The sequence below is a fragment of the Anoplopoma fimbria genome, chromosome 5, assembly GCF_027596085.1.
Source record: "Anoplopoma fimbria isolate UVic2021 breed Golden Eagle Sablefish chromosome 5, Afim_UVic_2022, whole genome shotgun sequence".
Taxonomy (NCBI): domain Eukaryota; kingdom Metazoa; phylum Chordata; class Actinopteri; order Perciformes; family Anoplopomatidae; genus Anoplopoma; species Anoplopoma fimbria.
The window spans coordinates 17,684,293-17,700,476 of NC_072453.1; the positions used below are offsets into that span (position 1 = coordinate 17,684,293).

General features: G+C 41.5%; 1 protein-coding gene across 1 annotated transcript in view; it reads right to left on the reverse strand.

The window, feature by feature from the left end:
- LOC129091433 (glutamate receptor ionotropic, NMDA 2C-like) overlaps nucleotides 1-15,348 on the reverse strand; it is a 38,564-nt gene extending 23,216 nt beyond the window's left edge. The window contains exons 1-6 of the mRNA XM_054599044.1: nucleotides 14,992-15,348; nucleotides 14,070-14,168; nucleotides 3,769-3,834; nucleotides 2,889-3,077; nucleotides 2,080-2,420; nucleotides 1,245-1,359 (exon numbers count right to left, since the gene is read on the reverse strand). Of these exons, the coding sequence (XP_054455019.1) occupies nucleotides 1,245-1,359; nucleotides 2,080-2,420; nucleotides 2,889-3,077; nucleotides 3,769-3,834; nucleotides 14,070-14,168; nucleotides 14,992-15,348 (1,167 nt within the window). The remainder of the gene's footprint in view (nucleotides 1-1,244; nucleotides 1,360-2,079; nucleotides 2,421-2,888; nucleotides 3,078-3,768; nucleotides 3,835-14,069; nucleotides 14,169-14,991) is intronic.
- Nucleotides 15,349-16,184: the final 836 nt, after the last annotated feature.

Here is a 16,184-nt window from a genome sequence, read left to right on the forward strand (position 1 = left end):
TGTCTATGTTCATACACACACACACACACACACACACACACACACACATACATACACACCGGCCAGGAGGTGACATTGATAAAGTAGGTTGGTCTGTCCAGGCCAGAAATAAATGAGTTCAACTGTAGCTGTGAGATTATGTTCAGGTCGCTCTGTTTAGTCGCTCTTTTTCAATACACCCTCGGGATTCGAAAAGTGTGTGTGTGTGTGTGTGTGTGTGTGTGTGTGTGTGTGTGTGTGTGTGTGTGTGTGTGTGTGTGTGTGTGTGTGTGTGTGTGTGTGTGTGTGTGTGTGTGTGTGTGTCTGTGTGTGAAAGGGAGTGAAAGTGCTCGAGAAAATTGCATGCTGACAATGAAACAGGAGTAAGAACAGGAAATGGCTTCAACAGGAAGCCATTTCCATTGATTTGAAATTCCGCCTCCACTTTAACCTTCAAATATCGTTTATTGGTGATGTTTGAGTTATTTTGAATCAATTGTTCCAGATTTTAAATACACCCACTTTCCCTCCACTCGCCTTTTAGTTTCTGCTTTTCTAAAATACGTCTTGATATCTCCAACGCAACAGGCATAAAGGTTTTCATCCAGACAGATTATATGTGCAGGTCAGAGGGTTTCAAACTGTGAGGTTGAATGGTGGAGATGTGTGGGGCAAAGATGATGATGTGAAAGAAACTGATATTTGTGAAACAACACAATTTCCCCCGTTGTAGCAGTGGATATGATACACAACTCACAGCGGGACGGAATGCCTATTTCACACCTCACGCTTTTTAGCCCTGATTTTCCACTTTCACACTCCAGTTTTTGGAGCTTCCCAACCAATGCCCCAGATCAGATTTCAATCAACGTTGACTCGGCACTTCATATGAACTGTTCAAAGATCCAACCCGAGGGGTTCCAGATATCTAACATGTTGCATATTTGGACCCAAATACATAATATTAATATTATGTAACCATAAGAATGTTACCGTATGTGTTGCAACAGGGACCAAAGTTGTTATTGACCTAGAGGATATAGGCTATACATTGTAAACTTTCATGACTACATGACTACAAGAAAAGTCCCGGCGATTGCTGAAAACAAAAAAAGCCTCTATCGCGTACCACACGGTGACACATCTTTTACCTGTGAGTCCGTAATGGATTTGAGCCCTCTGTAAATGCAATATAACAACACAAACATCCGTATTGTTCCTGTGCCAGCTTGCTTTTTTATGATCTAGTTTCTGGTGACCAGTACCTTGTCCCAGAGTCTCTCCCGGTCCAGAGCGACGATGACCATAGAAGGATTGGAGAGGAAGCCTTGGTTGTTGAATGACAGATCTTTCCTTTCCCACGTCACATTCAACATGTGCCTGCAACCCACAGAGACAGTAAATAGATTCAAGAGTATGTAGCTTGCAATCAAGGACGTTGATTCCACATAACTTGGACATTTGCATATGATTTACACAGATAAACACAAACAATGATCACCTCCTCATTAAACCTAAAGCTCCCCTGTAGGGTTTAATGCAACTTGGGAGACTGGAAGCAGCTCATTAGGGGATGAGACAGGCAGCTGATTGGTGCAGGGCAGAGTGTTCCTACTCAGTGATTTTGCTGTCGGTTAAGGTATACATCCTCGACAGACTGGTGCTGTGAATAATGAATCCGGGTCAATTTGCATTTCAGAACGTGTGGCAAAGAGATACAACATACTTTCACTTCATGCCGTGTATCTAAAGTTATGCTTATCTTTTTTATGCATCAGTAATGATCACATTATTAGGAATTGACTCATGCGATCAGGTGCGTGGGTCCGTGAGTGAGTTTGCATCTCTGTGTCTTTCCACGCCTAATCCCGCATTCTGATGCACAAACTGCATAATACGCTGGTTTGCCAATTATCGTGTACTATTTGACAACCTCAAACCGATTGATTGCATTCATCTGCACTTGTTTTTGAGTTTGAATAAAGTTTGTTTTACAACTTACAGCCCATTCGTGTCTAGACAAACTAAGGTAGAGAGCTGCACTCCACTGAGTGAATATTTCTAGTTCAAATTGTGATTACTGACACAAGTGTGACTTACCTGAACAGAGTATTGTTGTCTGAGTGTTTCGCCAGTTTGCTGCAGTCACCATGTCCCTCAGGGATAAACCCGTACTGATTCTTGAAGCTCTCGGCCCCTTTAGCAACAATGGCGACACCCTCCCTCACCCTCTGCCTCAAGCTCTTCCTCCACTGGTCCGTAATCACACCGATAACACCGACAGGGAAGCTGACGGGTGGAGGGCTATCGGGGTTGCCGACGGCCTGACTGGTGAGCATCCAGATGTAGCCTGGCCCCAGCAGACCCACCTCAGATGCCAGTTCAAACAAGTACTGCGCCTCCTCATAGGAGCAGTACGCCATCAGCACCTGAGAATCCACCTGCAGACAGAACATAAGAGAGAAAACGCAGCCTGAGCATGCTGTACTGCTGCAGGTCATGAAGAGCCTGAAGCACCAGCTGTTCCTCAGTAAAACTTTAGCTTAAAAAGTTTCTGCTGAGTTGAGATTTAAGCTTTACATAATTAAAGCAACACAATGAAATCACTTAAATAAAAGATTGCGTCACACGGATTGCTTGTAGTTCATACATTGACATTAGTTGTGCTTGCTAACATATTACGCATTTAGAATAGTTAAGTAGTGTGGAAGATGGTTGACATGTCTGACTTGACTCTCAAAATTGGAAGATACGAAAATTAAAACAATTTGTTTTAATGGTGCAACCCCATTCTGTAAAGCACTAGTTTGAAACTAACTTTGTAAGAATTTAAATAACACGCAAACTTAGTGACGTTTTTAAAGGTAACCTAGCTGGTGCAACTCAATCTTTCTTATATCTGGTTTTACCTGCTGCAGAATGCGCCTCGTCCTCCCGTCATTTGACCCAACAGACATTTCCAGAGTCAAGATATCCTGCAGATTCCACAGGAAATAGGAGGTATCTGTGTAGGACTCAACTATGTCTACAAAGGTGTCGTAGCCCGGCAGCAAGCTGGTAATCACTGCAAACTCGCCCCAGTCGTACTCCTCCATTAGCTGAAACAAGGATAGAAACAAAGACGCGGAATAAGAATAGTTATAAGATAATGAGGTTATAAAATGTGGAAATTAAGAATTATTATGAAGTACTGATTAGAAAACCAGTTCTCCAGGCGGTCAGCTTAGCTTAGTTTAGCACAAAGGCCAGAAAAAGGAAGTTGTTGTTTTTACACATCTGTTTTTGTAACGACAAAATCTATTGTTTCTTTCTGTTTCCAGTCTTTATTCTTTATTCTTTATTCTTTATTCTTTATGCGTACAGATATGAAAGTGATATCAATCTTCTAATTCAACAATGGGCAACAACTAAGTCTAAAAAAGCTTTTAAATACTAAATACTCAGTTGTTGATATGCTCCCACTAAATGACGTTAAGTTGGGTCATCACAGACTGAACTGAGATTATCCCGTTGACTCTCAAAAGCATCAGTGACATTAAGCTCTCTGATCTCATGAGAACTATTTGTACAATCTTCTATAAATACAGATTGTATTAGTTTGTGGAAATCGGGCCAAAACTGCAGATCAGGGATTCCCCGCTGATTGTTGTCCCCACATTGAGTTAATCAGCCAGAGAGGTCCCAGTTGTCACAGGCTTGACCATGCAACCTTTTGGTATGAGACCCAAAAATTAGGTTTAAATGAAGTTTTATTGCCACTTATTGAAACAGTAAAATGCTTCTCTTTACCTTGAACATGCTGATAATCTGCTGCTCCAGAGATGCTCCCATCTGCAGGAAGGAGGATCCCTCAGCCTGTAAAGAGTAAGAGAGTCACATTAAGGTGAAAGGTCAATGAAGCAACAGCATCTCTGGAGCTGGTTTTGCTCCGAGGCTTCAGAATGGTGGATGTTTGCTGTCACAGGGGTTTTGAAAGGATTTGTTGACACTGAATTCCAGTTTTTTTCTTCTCTATGCTACAATGCTTCACTTTAGCCCATGCATTTCATTTAAAAACATTGAAAAAAGATTTTAGGGAGACTGTCAAACATGCAAATGCATCATTGGTTTCATGGTAAAATATCTTGAATAAATCAGCAAACGACATCCGAGTACGGGTTTGCCAAGGCAAACTGACGAAAGGTTTGTCAAATGAACTCGTCTGCTGTTCCTAATTTATGCAGCACCTTTAGCATTGTTACTGCTGCTTGTGTTTTTTTTTTTTTTATGCTTATTGGATAAGAGAACAAATTATCATAATGCACCCTTCTAGTAGTGGTAAAGTTTCATCCAAATTTAAGTCATGACACAGTGGAACGGCCTTAATCCAATTAATTTGATGAGAGGTGACAAATAAGGAGAAAAGGAAATTAATAAACATTAAGTGAGCTAAGGTTGGACAATGGCACATGAATCAGCTTTCTGAAATGTTTAAAATTGGTCATAGATATCTGCAACTTCCTAAAAAGCGTCATTGGAAAAAATACAGATGCAGAGTTATGTGTCGTATAAGAAACAGTTAGCATGAATACATAGAATATTTTCCACCTATATTAGCGCTCACGTTTGAAGAGAGAGCTCTGATTTTCCATATTCTCCTTCTTTCTGGTACAAGTGTCTCCGTTCTGCAGTTATCAGTCCTGCTGCTCTCTTTCTGTCAAGAATGGGTGGTCTAATGTTGCACGTGTCGGAGTCTGTTAGCGTACATTTGCATACCTACGCACTGTGTCGACAGATAAGATGGACGTTATTAGAGCCGGCTGAACCCATGTCCTTCAAATAGCATTCAAAAAAAGTAGGTTACAGGGATGAGATGAGAAGGACTATTGGAGAGGGACTGGACATGGACACAAAGAGTAGAAATCATCTTCTGATAAAGAGTGATCTTTTCTGTAAGTTGACAGCAACCTTACACCTTAGTGGGAAGTCAGCTAGCAACACTAAGAACACTGGTTACACTGGTTATATTTCAAATAAAAACAAACAAACAAATTCAGCCAACTTTGCATTAAGAGGTGTTGACAGTTTGCATGAAAAACACCAAAAAAAATACTTTCAGGTGTAAACAGCAAAACTAGAAACACATTTTAAGAGATTTAACTGAAACTCTTGCACTGACTGGATGCCCTGCCCCTGCCCTTTTTAGACTGGACTGTGTAATAAAAGAGCTTGGATTGAAAATCTAAATGACTGTACAGCGCTGCAGGCCATAAGGGGAGCTCTGATGTAAGCAGGTGCAAGACCATGGAGGACTTTAGGACTAGTCGTATTCAGAATTTGATTTGATAACAGACTGGGAGCTGGTGCAAGAAGGCGAATATCGGGGTAATCTTTAATTACAATTTTTTTTTTTACATTTGTACAGTGTTCAACAACATGATACACTAAGTGGAGACTTGGAAATATAAAATACAGTAATACACATGCATGAAGAGAGACGTCATGCATGAGAGAGTGAAGCAGGAGAGTGAGAGAGGGAGATAGTGTTAAACTGTCAAGTGCCATTTGGGACCAGGTCTCAGATCTTCTCAGTCTGTTCTCGTCTCAAGAGGTGACTAACTGTCATCTCTCCTTCATGTTGCCCTTTTCCTCTCCCACAGCTCAGAGGCTCTGCAAAGCCCCAGAGAGCCGGGCAGCCGGAGGAATACCACAGGAATATCACAACCAGACTCCTCTGCTCAATTTTGCCAGTTTTATCGCTGTCTGAGCTCGTTTCAGACTCACCTCTGGAGGCTCAAACCCAAATAGACCACTGACTGGGCTGTGCACCAGAATAGCTATAAAAAATAGCAGCACACAACCATGTTGGGCTGTCAGTTAATAAATAAAAGTAATGGCTCTGGCAGCTCTGGTTAACGATAGGAGAGACCGTTCAGAAAGGAGACGGTCCACTGAGGTTTCAGCCGGTCCTGATGCTATAAACTCCAATGGGAGAAGTGAACGTGAACACATGCTGATTCTTTCACGCCACAGTCACCAAACTAAATATTGGACCAATTTTTTCACAAGCCACATATCAATCCACACAACACTTCCAAACAAGTGTAGGAATGTGGTGGAGAGTCAACCACGGCCATTTAGGAAACAGGAAGTGTAAAGCATTGACAACCATCGGCGTAGCTTTCAACACGCTGTCTTTGTTAAAGACCGTTTGAGACGACAGATAAAGGAGTGTTGAGGTGCATCATTTTAAGAGGTGTAATTAAAATCCAATTAGTTTTGTCTGAGCTATTAAACAAGCAAATAATGTAGTGACCTCCCCCCGGGCGATGAGTGTTTCATCATCCAATTAGCAGCATCCTAAATTGTGAAAAATCAAACAAGCGAATGTGATGAAAGACTTCGACTTTCATCACATTCACAGTGAAACCGAGCAAGAATTACAACAAAAGTACCGTCTTTTTCACGCCTAACTCACTCGCTCATAAGAGACGACAGAGTTACACCCCCCCCCCCCTCTCTTGTTCTTCACTTCCCAGCCATCCACTTCTCACCACCTTGGCAGTGAGGCTGTCACACACGGACGTAATTAGCAGTCCTACTGCAGGAGAGTATGGTAATGTGACAGGGAGATGGTGGACATGGTGGTTGCTCACACTCTCGTCTCCTCCCCCCCCGGGGAGAACTCTGAGATGTACCTCCCCCCGTCGGTGGAGAGACCAGTGTGGGTCAAGCATTCAGCAGGTTGACACACACAGAAGCTCATTCACATCAGATGGACGCAGATACATCTACACATTTACAGTTTATGTCACTCTTCCTCCTTAAAGTGTCCAAATGGAAGCTTCATCTCCAGTCGGGTTTTTGCATAAAAAGCCAACACAAGGCAGTTTATAAAGCCCTTAATCATCTCAACAGGTTACAACAGTGATACTCCAATAAAGTGAATACTGAAAGGGGCCATTCTACATTTCTGACTTGATTATTTTATTTTTAATTACATTTATAGGTAATGATCAGTCTCAACAGTTTCTTTGCTATAAAAAAAAAACACTTAAAAGGCACTTTTGTTCCTGTTTGCTGGCAAACACATGAAGCTGTCGGCTTTGTTTATTCCAGACTTCCTCTTAGTCTACAACCATCATCACTCAGTATTTGATGTTTGTTACTGTAATACTCCAATAAAGTGAATACTGAAAGGGGCCATTCTACATTTCTGACTTGATTATTTTATTTTTAATTACATTTATAGGTAATGATTTCAATTTTATTATGTATTTCAACAATAGTGTATTTCTACTTTAACTTAAAAGGGGACTTTGACACATTTGTATTCTATTTCTATAAAGTTAAGGGATATGAACACCACCAATTAAACAAGACTACCACAATGAAGCTACATATTTTCTGGAGCTTTGAGCCAAATGCTAACAGCTCACAACAACAATGCTGATGTTTAGCATATCAATATTTATACATACTATTTTATCGTGTTAGCATGCTAATTAGACATTTGCTAATTGGAACTTAACAAAGGTTGGTTGATGGTAGTATCATTAGTTTGACAAGAATTAAGTCTGAAACCAAAGTGTTGGACCACCTCCTCGTTGATTTTGTTGACCTTCTGACCTCATGATACGATGCCAGCTTTTCTTTCATACATCATACATGGAAGTTCTTTAGTTTCAATGTGTAGCATGCACGTTTAGTTAACTTCTGCCCAGTCACACTGTAGTTTAACAGGAGATAAATTTGCCTTGAATACTAATTCATTTGAGTTAACAGTGGAGAGGATGTTTCTGGTGGTTACTGCTGCAGGAGGATCATCTTGTCAGCACAGAGCAAAAGATGCACCACCTTAACCAGAACTCTTGAATACAGGAAGTGGCCGATCAGAATGTAACAAGTGCCCACCACAACATGAGGAGCATAGGACTTTGACAGTTTGTTTATTTCTTTAGAGTACATTAGTTTTTTGTGCTTTTGTTTTGGTTACTTAATAAAATATTCATAATGGAGGGCTAATCCTGTTTTATTATATTTGTAGTTTGGGTTGTAGTGTTCTGTTTTTAGTTTTTAAAACAATAGTTATGTTCTCTTTAGTTGACCTCTTTTATGAGAACTTTGATACATATTTTGTAAATAGTTTGGGGAAATAAAACCCACCTGTGACTCATCAGCCAGCTCAGTTCCTCACAAACCAATGATGGCACTTGAGAAAAAGTCGGGTGAACACCAAAGTTTTAAGGAATCCGCCTTTGGGAGTCATGAATGTTTGTGCAAAAATGTCATAGCAGTGTATCAAACAGTTGTTGAGATATTTCTGTCCAAACCAAAGGAGTGGATCGACTGACCTACAGACCGACATCAACAGGGCATGTTGTTAGAATGGCTAAAAAAGAAAAAGGTCAAAATCACACTCACACTGATGTGTTCTCCTAGCACACCGTGTAGTGAAATGTAAAAGACAAAATTACAGAGCACATATGCACAATCATCCTTTAACAGATGTTTGGGTTTAATCTGTATAATGGGATTGCAGTCATTGTTGTGGTTACAAGTCTTAGCGTGTGAGTTATACATTAGTGACGGATTAGCTTTTGTGTCGCCTAACACAGCATTGATACCTTTATCTCAAAGCCTTGGAACATAAAACCAAAAAGTCATGGTTACCATGATTAAAATGGAATAGAAACCTAAATGTTTTTGTTTTTTTTAGCATTATGGCCAAACCGACCCTTTTAATTATAAACAATCCTGTTTGTATTGAGCATAAATGCATTTGCTACATGTAAGGACAGTTTGTTTTAACATATAATATTGCTCTATTGTTGTAAAGTTAACCTTCTGTGGTCTCTTTGCAGAACAGATTCATTGTCAACCCTGGAGGGAAGCCTTTCTGGTAGTCATGAGGTACCTTATTGAAATCATTAGCCCATGCTGTGAAGCTTGGAGGTGGCCTGGCCATTAACGTGTTTTCATTCCAAGTGATTTAAAAAAAAGTTTCCAGTGGGAATAATTGGCAGCGAATCTGGGCTTCTCGTGACCTGCTTATGGAGTTTCTGGACCATGAGGCCAAGAGAGACAGAAGTGAAGGGGGGGCAGAGAGAAAAGACAGAAGGACAAACAGAGAAAGGGGGTCAGTCTGGCCACAGAAAGAACCCCCTCCAAAAAAAAAAAAAAAAAAAGAAACTATGATCCAATGAGCCGGACGTGTCTCATTGGATCACTTCGGTCCAATATCACAAAGAGTGTGACCTTAAACTGCAGCCAGGACTGAGTCTTCAACTGTAATAAATGGTGTTTGATGCTCGAATACTCAGTCTCAACAGTTTCTTTGCTATAAAAAAAAACACTTAAAAGGCACTTTTGTTCCTGTTTGCTGGCAAACACATGAAGCTGTCGGCTTTGTTTATTACAGACTTCCTCTTAGTCTACAACCATCATCACTCAGTATTTGATGTTTGTTACTGTAATGAATAAAAAAATGGTTTCTGAGTGATCAAACATTCACTATGTAGGTTTACTGTGATAGTGCCTCATGATTATAGGAGCGAGTTGTCTTCTGTAGTTGAATGTTTTCTCCCAAAATATCTCACAGCAGCCCTAAAAAAATATTTTTTACAACCTCATTATTTAACAAGCACTAAAGAGCAAATTTTACTATTTTACAGCAGCACCAATGATCTTTTATAAGTTCTGTGAAAATCATTTATCTCTAAAAGTCTGCCTTATTTGAAGCGTGGTTATGAGCATTTTTTTTAGATAGTCCAGTGTGCTTTCAAAGGGTTATGTTATATCATAAAGTAACTGAAGGAATGATCTTTGTCACTCGTATCAAGTCAGAGCTGAACAGAAAGTTATTTTATTGGACTCCTACAATACATTCTCAGTCCCAACTCGTCAATTATAGACACTTGGTCCGTGGAAATTCAAACTGTAATGCTCTAGGTACCAATCTAACGTTAGGAAAGGATTATGGGTACGATTGTTAGGTAACAGCGTTAATTTATTACATAAATTACGTAACAAAACTTGCTCTCACGGGAAACTGCGGTCTCTTGGTTGAAAGTCCTGTGTTTGCTTTTTTTTATTTGAAATACAATTTGAGCTGTTTCCTGAATGTGATAGCGGCTTTCTTGTGGTTTTCATTGCTTCATTTTGGATGGTTTAGGTGATCATTGATGATGATGATGATGATGTCAAACTGTGTATTACTGTCAAAGTGTTTTTGTATGTATTGCTATATTTTTTATAGATGGTATTATCTGTCGCTCGGTGACTTGACCAAAACTTTCCAACTCCTCGAGTCTTTGTGGCTGGATTCATATATGCTGACGATGTTAATCCTTAAAATTGTAAAAAAAATAAGATGTGAAAATAAAAAAAATGTTTAAAAAATTAACAACTGGGCACTGTAGTTTTTAGCGAAAGTTATTCAAACAGGAGTAAGTAGAACATATTTTGGGGGACTATTCTCAGCGGTGTATTAAATACATACTTGATGCTCTATGGTGAGTATTATGGCAGCAGGTTGGTGTAAATATTGACTCAAAATGTCAACATGTCAGCCAACGCAACACTGTGGCTCATTAATGTGTTCATAGTTTTTGGACAAATGGAATAGAGGAAGTCGATACATCAGGCTGCACAGATGATAAGTACATTGTGATTTCAGTCTTTTTCTGAGATTTGTTTTGGCAACAGTTTGGGGACAGTTGATATTGATTTGTTTTTTTGGAGAGGAAGACCTCCACCCCATCCGACACCTTAGGGATGATCCGGAGCGCCGCCTGCGAGCCGGGCCTTACAGAGGAGGGTGATCGCAGCAGATGGATGTCTCTGGTTTTGGGATATATATGTTCAAGAATCACATATTGGTTGATCGTTTGGGTATCTTTTTGACCGTGTTTTAGCAAGTCAGAACAAACACACACACACACACAAACACACAAAGACAAAACCCTCCCAACCTCTGATTCACAACTCGTCAGAGAGATACATCAGTTTTTTTTCAGGCCCTATTGAACAGTCTTTATGCCTTTACTCAGCCGTTCCTCACGCTCTCTCATTTCCTCCTCTTCGCCTTCGTGTGCCGTCTGACAAAAGACTCACTTCCTCTCCTCCCTTCAATCTTTTCATCTTTGTCTCAATTCCCTCCTTCCTTGTTGTTTGCCATAGAGAGATCACTGAGGCAGGAACCATAAATAGGCGGCTCGGGCTTGGTGCTGCTTCTTTTTAAACCCGCCATCAAAGATATTCATCATCATCAGGCTATTGATAATCAAGCACTATTGAACTCTTTTATCCCCTAAGAGAATCATGCACTCACATGTATGTCTTTCTCCGTCCCATCCACCTGTCCCATTGTGTCAGACACCTCTGACAAGCTCCCCCCCCTTGCTGACAACAAAGGAGTACATAAGAGAGAGAAAGAGACCGAGGGGGAGTGTGAAGAGGAGGGCTGAATGAGGCCTTCGACAGGCAGGCCTCAGAGGAGAATGCTTTACTCTTTGTGCTATATAGAGAACTGTCACTCAACACTTTGGGCTTGTCAGACAAACGGTCGCTCAGTATGAGAGATAACGTCCCAGCTGTGCATTTGTCTTTTGCCGCTGTCAAGCCGAGAGGTTAAATAACCCGGACTGAACCCGCCGCGATCGGCTCTGCAAATTACAAACCTGAGATTGTTGATAACTGACAAACTTGACCCCAAAAATGTTTGGAGGTTCAGAGATACTTTACACCGTGGAAGAACTGACGATCAAAAGCACATCTGGGGTAAATACGAACACCTAAACGTGGGGATGCCCCCCGGAAGCTCAGTTCTAAACAGGAACAGATAAGTCAGTAGTAAAGATCCGTAGTGTCGATAAGGTCCGGAGTTACTGGTTCTGCTATCGGTACTTTAGAAGTTGAGATCCCCGCGCAGAAAAAGCAGCGTTGCAAACCTCCTTTCTCTGTATCTGTGCCTGTCTTTGCACGAGGGGCAGAGTCGTGCTTTACTTTGACACATTCACAGACTACGGCTCAGTGCAGCGTTAGAGAATAAGACCAACATCATGGCAGAGAGACGAAAAAGAGAGAAAGTGGGGCTACATTACACTCGGGTATATTCTGATAACTGTCGTTGTCTCAAATCCATTAAAACCCTCAAAAGTAAGAAAGCTAATACTTGCAATTTGTCAGATTTCCCTTCACGCTAGTAGCTACAGGGAAGATGACACAGAACTTCAAGCCCTTTGCTTTAAGTTAATAATATTGTTTTTTTTATGTATTTATTGATTTATTTATATTTGTTGGCATTGAAATAGTATAGTCTACAATAGTGAGCTATTTAAACATTGCTGCTGTTGAATGCTCAAGAAAGAACATTTGTCTTTTCTTACTAATTGTCTTTTTTCTTTAATGAAACAATCATAAAGAACCGATTAGAGTATCGATAAGGAACCGAACCGTTCAGTAGTATCAATGAGAGAACTAGTATCAACAAAATCCTAACGACACCATTCCCTACCTGAATGCCAATGAAAGATGAAGCAGTGACAGTAAGCGGGAGGAGGGAGGTTATGCAAGGCAGCAAAACAGAAAAATACAAGGAAAAGAAAAGCAAATGGTTTGGATTTTCGTGATGAATGATGAGAGCTGTGGGGGGGCCTCAGCCTCCTGAAGGGTCTAATTAACAGTTTAATGGGGTCCTGGAGTTCGGAGAGAGCAGAAAGGAGAACAGGCCTCTCGCTTCCAGCCACAAACGTAATGGATTCAGCCGGAGCACAACAGAGGCCAAAGAAAAAAGGTAGAGATGGTGAGACTCGAGAGTCTCGTGGGAAATATGGAGAGGAGGGTGAAATGATACAAGGTGAGAAGTGGATGGAGAGTTGGAAGACAAAAAAACAAAACACAGAGAAGGAAAGGAAAAGCATAGAAGTGACAAGAATGACTATTTCACTCATGAAAGAGGGCAGGGAGACTTATCAGTGAGACGGTGAAACACTGCCTTCAGGCAGCTGTCAGACGGGCTTCATCGGAGCATCTTTCTCCTCTCTCCGTCTCTTGCTCACTCACTCTGCCTCTCCGGCTCCACCACCGAAATACAGCAAATCAATCACCCTCCTGCAGCTACAAATCCTCCTGTTTAACACCACTCTATGACGCGACATCTGCAGATAGCTTTTGATTAACAGGAAGCCGATAAATACAACATGCTATGGTTTACAAAAATGTTGCCAGGAGGTGAAATCGAACGCTAGCAGGCAAAAAGCTACAATTTTTCTTGTTGCGGATAGGTGCAGAAATGCCTCCATTTGGCTGTGTGCTCTAATATGTGAGGGTGTTCATCTGCATGTGTCTTCCTATGTGTGAGAGTTGGCTCTATAAATACAAGGTGTTGATGATGGCAGTTAAGCAATTAAAGGAAGGAAGGGGAGACGGGCGGAATGCAAGGAGCGTGAGCGGAAGAAGGGATGAAGCCATTTTGCAACTCAAAACTAGAGAGAAAGCCTAGATTAATCTGTCTGGTGCCATCAATCTCCTTTTTTACAATCTCACTACACAGCCCACTGCTCTCCATCTCCATTCATCAATGAGATACATGTTAAATCATAGCAGGAAAAACCTGCTGCTCTTCAAGAGCACGGGATGATTGATTGAGGCGTATCGCCACTAGCAATTGTCTCCCATCGCAAAGTTTTCTTTCCCATAACTCAGACTTTTCTCAGCCGGGGATTAGTCGCGCTCATGCGGGTCGATGGCTGCAGTCATCGCTGATAATTCACCGATCTGTATTGCTCATATCCAAATATTTGCATGCAGCGAGTTGCCTGCCAAAGTAGGTTTCACCGCTCTGACCTACTTAAGTTGTTTTAAGCTGAATGACGCCGGTATAGAAGAGTTGTGACTAAGACAGGAGGCTGCTGCTGACAGTGTTCACGTCACAGGTTGATGTTCATCTTAATCGGATTTTCTTGCTTCCTAAATTGTACTGTTTTTGTCAAATGTTACATCAACACCTCTGGGACACTTTTTTTATGTGTGTGTATCACTGTGGCATTCTAAGAAGGCAGACTACTTCAGCTCCGGTTGAAATGATGGGCTCATTATTTTGACAGTACCTTGTATGGTATGACAACTGCTGAGCCGCCACTGATGCCCACGATTGGCAGAGCTGTCTGAGTGGAGAGGAAGTCCAGGATCTGTGCCACTTCTGCCACCTGAAGAAAAAACAGACGGATTGAGTGTTTGTCCAAAGAAAGTGGACATTTTTTCCAGCGCTATCTTGATTAGGTTGAACAGTTAGGGCCCTTAAAGTAAAAATTAAAATAAAGTTTTCTGGAGCTTTTGATCATTTCACAGAATCAAATTTGGACGAGAATTCAATAAAGGTATTCTGTGAAGTTTTTTGATCACTAAGGGCGCTATGGAGCAATGTTTTTGTATGAGTGAGTCCCAGTTTTGTTGGTTTGTGTGCACATTTAAGAGCATGCAAGTGATGCAACACACAGTCCTATGATTTCACAGCTTTGTGAAGAAACGCAGCAGTGTGCCAGCAAAGGCATTGAAGAAGAAAACTATGAAAACTACTTATACAGAAGTGCCTCAAACTTGCATTCTTCCTAATGGCCATCGGGGGGAGACTCGTCTAAATGCAAAAAGATGTCTGTTTGTATAAAATTCTGTATAAGCTCCTTCCCCTAGTTAGTAAGAGCACTGGTTAGGGGGCTATTTACATTTTGCCTTTAAGATTTGATGTCACTTCTTCTCCCTTTACAATCAGAAACAAAATGTAAGATTTTGTATGATTTTGTATGATTTTGTAAGATTTTGTAAGATTTTGTAAGATGTAAAAGTTTGGCATCTCAATTGGTTCTACTTTGCAACCCACTTGCTGATTTAAGCAGAAAGGACAGGTGCTTTTTTTACATCAAAATGTTGCCTTTGAGGAGCTTTAGGAAAATCGGATGTGGGTGACTGAACACCGCAACTCTCGACCGGATGTTTTATCAGAAAACCCCAAAATGCATAAGTCACGGTCACCTGAGAGTCGGCACCAGAGCCCACATCATCCTCAAACACTACGCCGTGTAGCTTCTCCATTGCCATGGTATCGCAGAGGCGTGTCAGCAGGTCTCGGGGGTTGGTGTCGTTGACCAGCACGGTCACCGGGCTCACCACGACGGGCAGGTCGACAAAGTTTTCCCCGCTGAGACGACCTCTGACCTCACTCTGGTAGCTGGAGCCACTGAACACCACCGCCACGTTGATGGATGGGTGGAGGAGGAGCGGCCGGGCCTGCAGGGGGAGCGGTGAGGAGAGGAGGAGGAGAAGGAAGAGGAGGAGGAGGAAGAGAGGAGGCCAAGGAGAGGGAGGAGGATGTCCCCTTGGAATGGCCATGTTGGCAGCCTACTGCCTGGAAAGGAGGGGGAGAAAGAGGGCGAGAGAGGATGAGAGAACGAAAGGAAAGAGAGCAACAGTCAAATATAAAAGCTGCTCCACTTTTGTGATGTATTTGACATAATTCATCATAATCCGTCTGTAAATATCCATCCCTTATTCCTCTGGTCCGGCTCTCTCTCTGACCCTTTTGTATGACAGTATTAGCCCTGAATTTAGACTTGTGTCATGGGGACAACTCTGTGTGTGTGTGTTTGTGTGTAGGTGTGTGTGTCACAGTGTTTGCAAGTATGCATGCATGTAATCCCCCATAATCCAACCCCCTGTGTCATGACTGTAATCACCTCTCCATCTCTACACATCACTGATTCAGCACACACACACACACACACACAGACGTTTAGCATGATGCCAAATCTGTCACACAGGTCCTCGACCCTCATCACTGGGATAACATTACATTACATTACACGTGTGATGATGTCATCGGCCTTTTTACAGAAATCCAAAAAGGCAAAACGCTACAACATTAACCGCTCTTCAAATCTGTGAACTTGTTTGGCTGGTGCAAATGTAAAACTCCAAAACCAAACGTATAACTATTTAGTTTTGACCCCACTTCAAGGTGGTATTAACACAAGATTATAGCGCGGCCTTAAATGGCCAAACACCATCTGGTGTCACCATTAGATTAAACACATGAGGTAATTACATTTGCATTGATTATAAATAATTATGGAAGGCCTACAATGTGAAGACGCCAATAGAAGCAAATTTGTGGCAATGTGAATGGTGTGGAAATAATGGTACATTTTTGTGCGGTGATAACCATATAA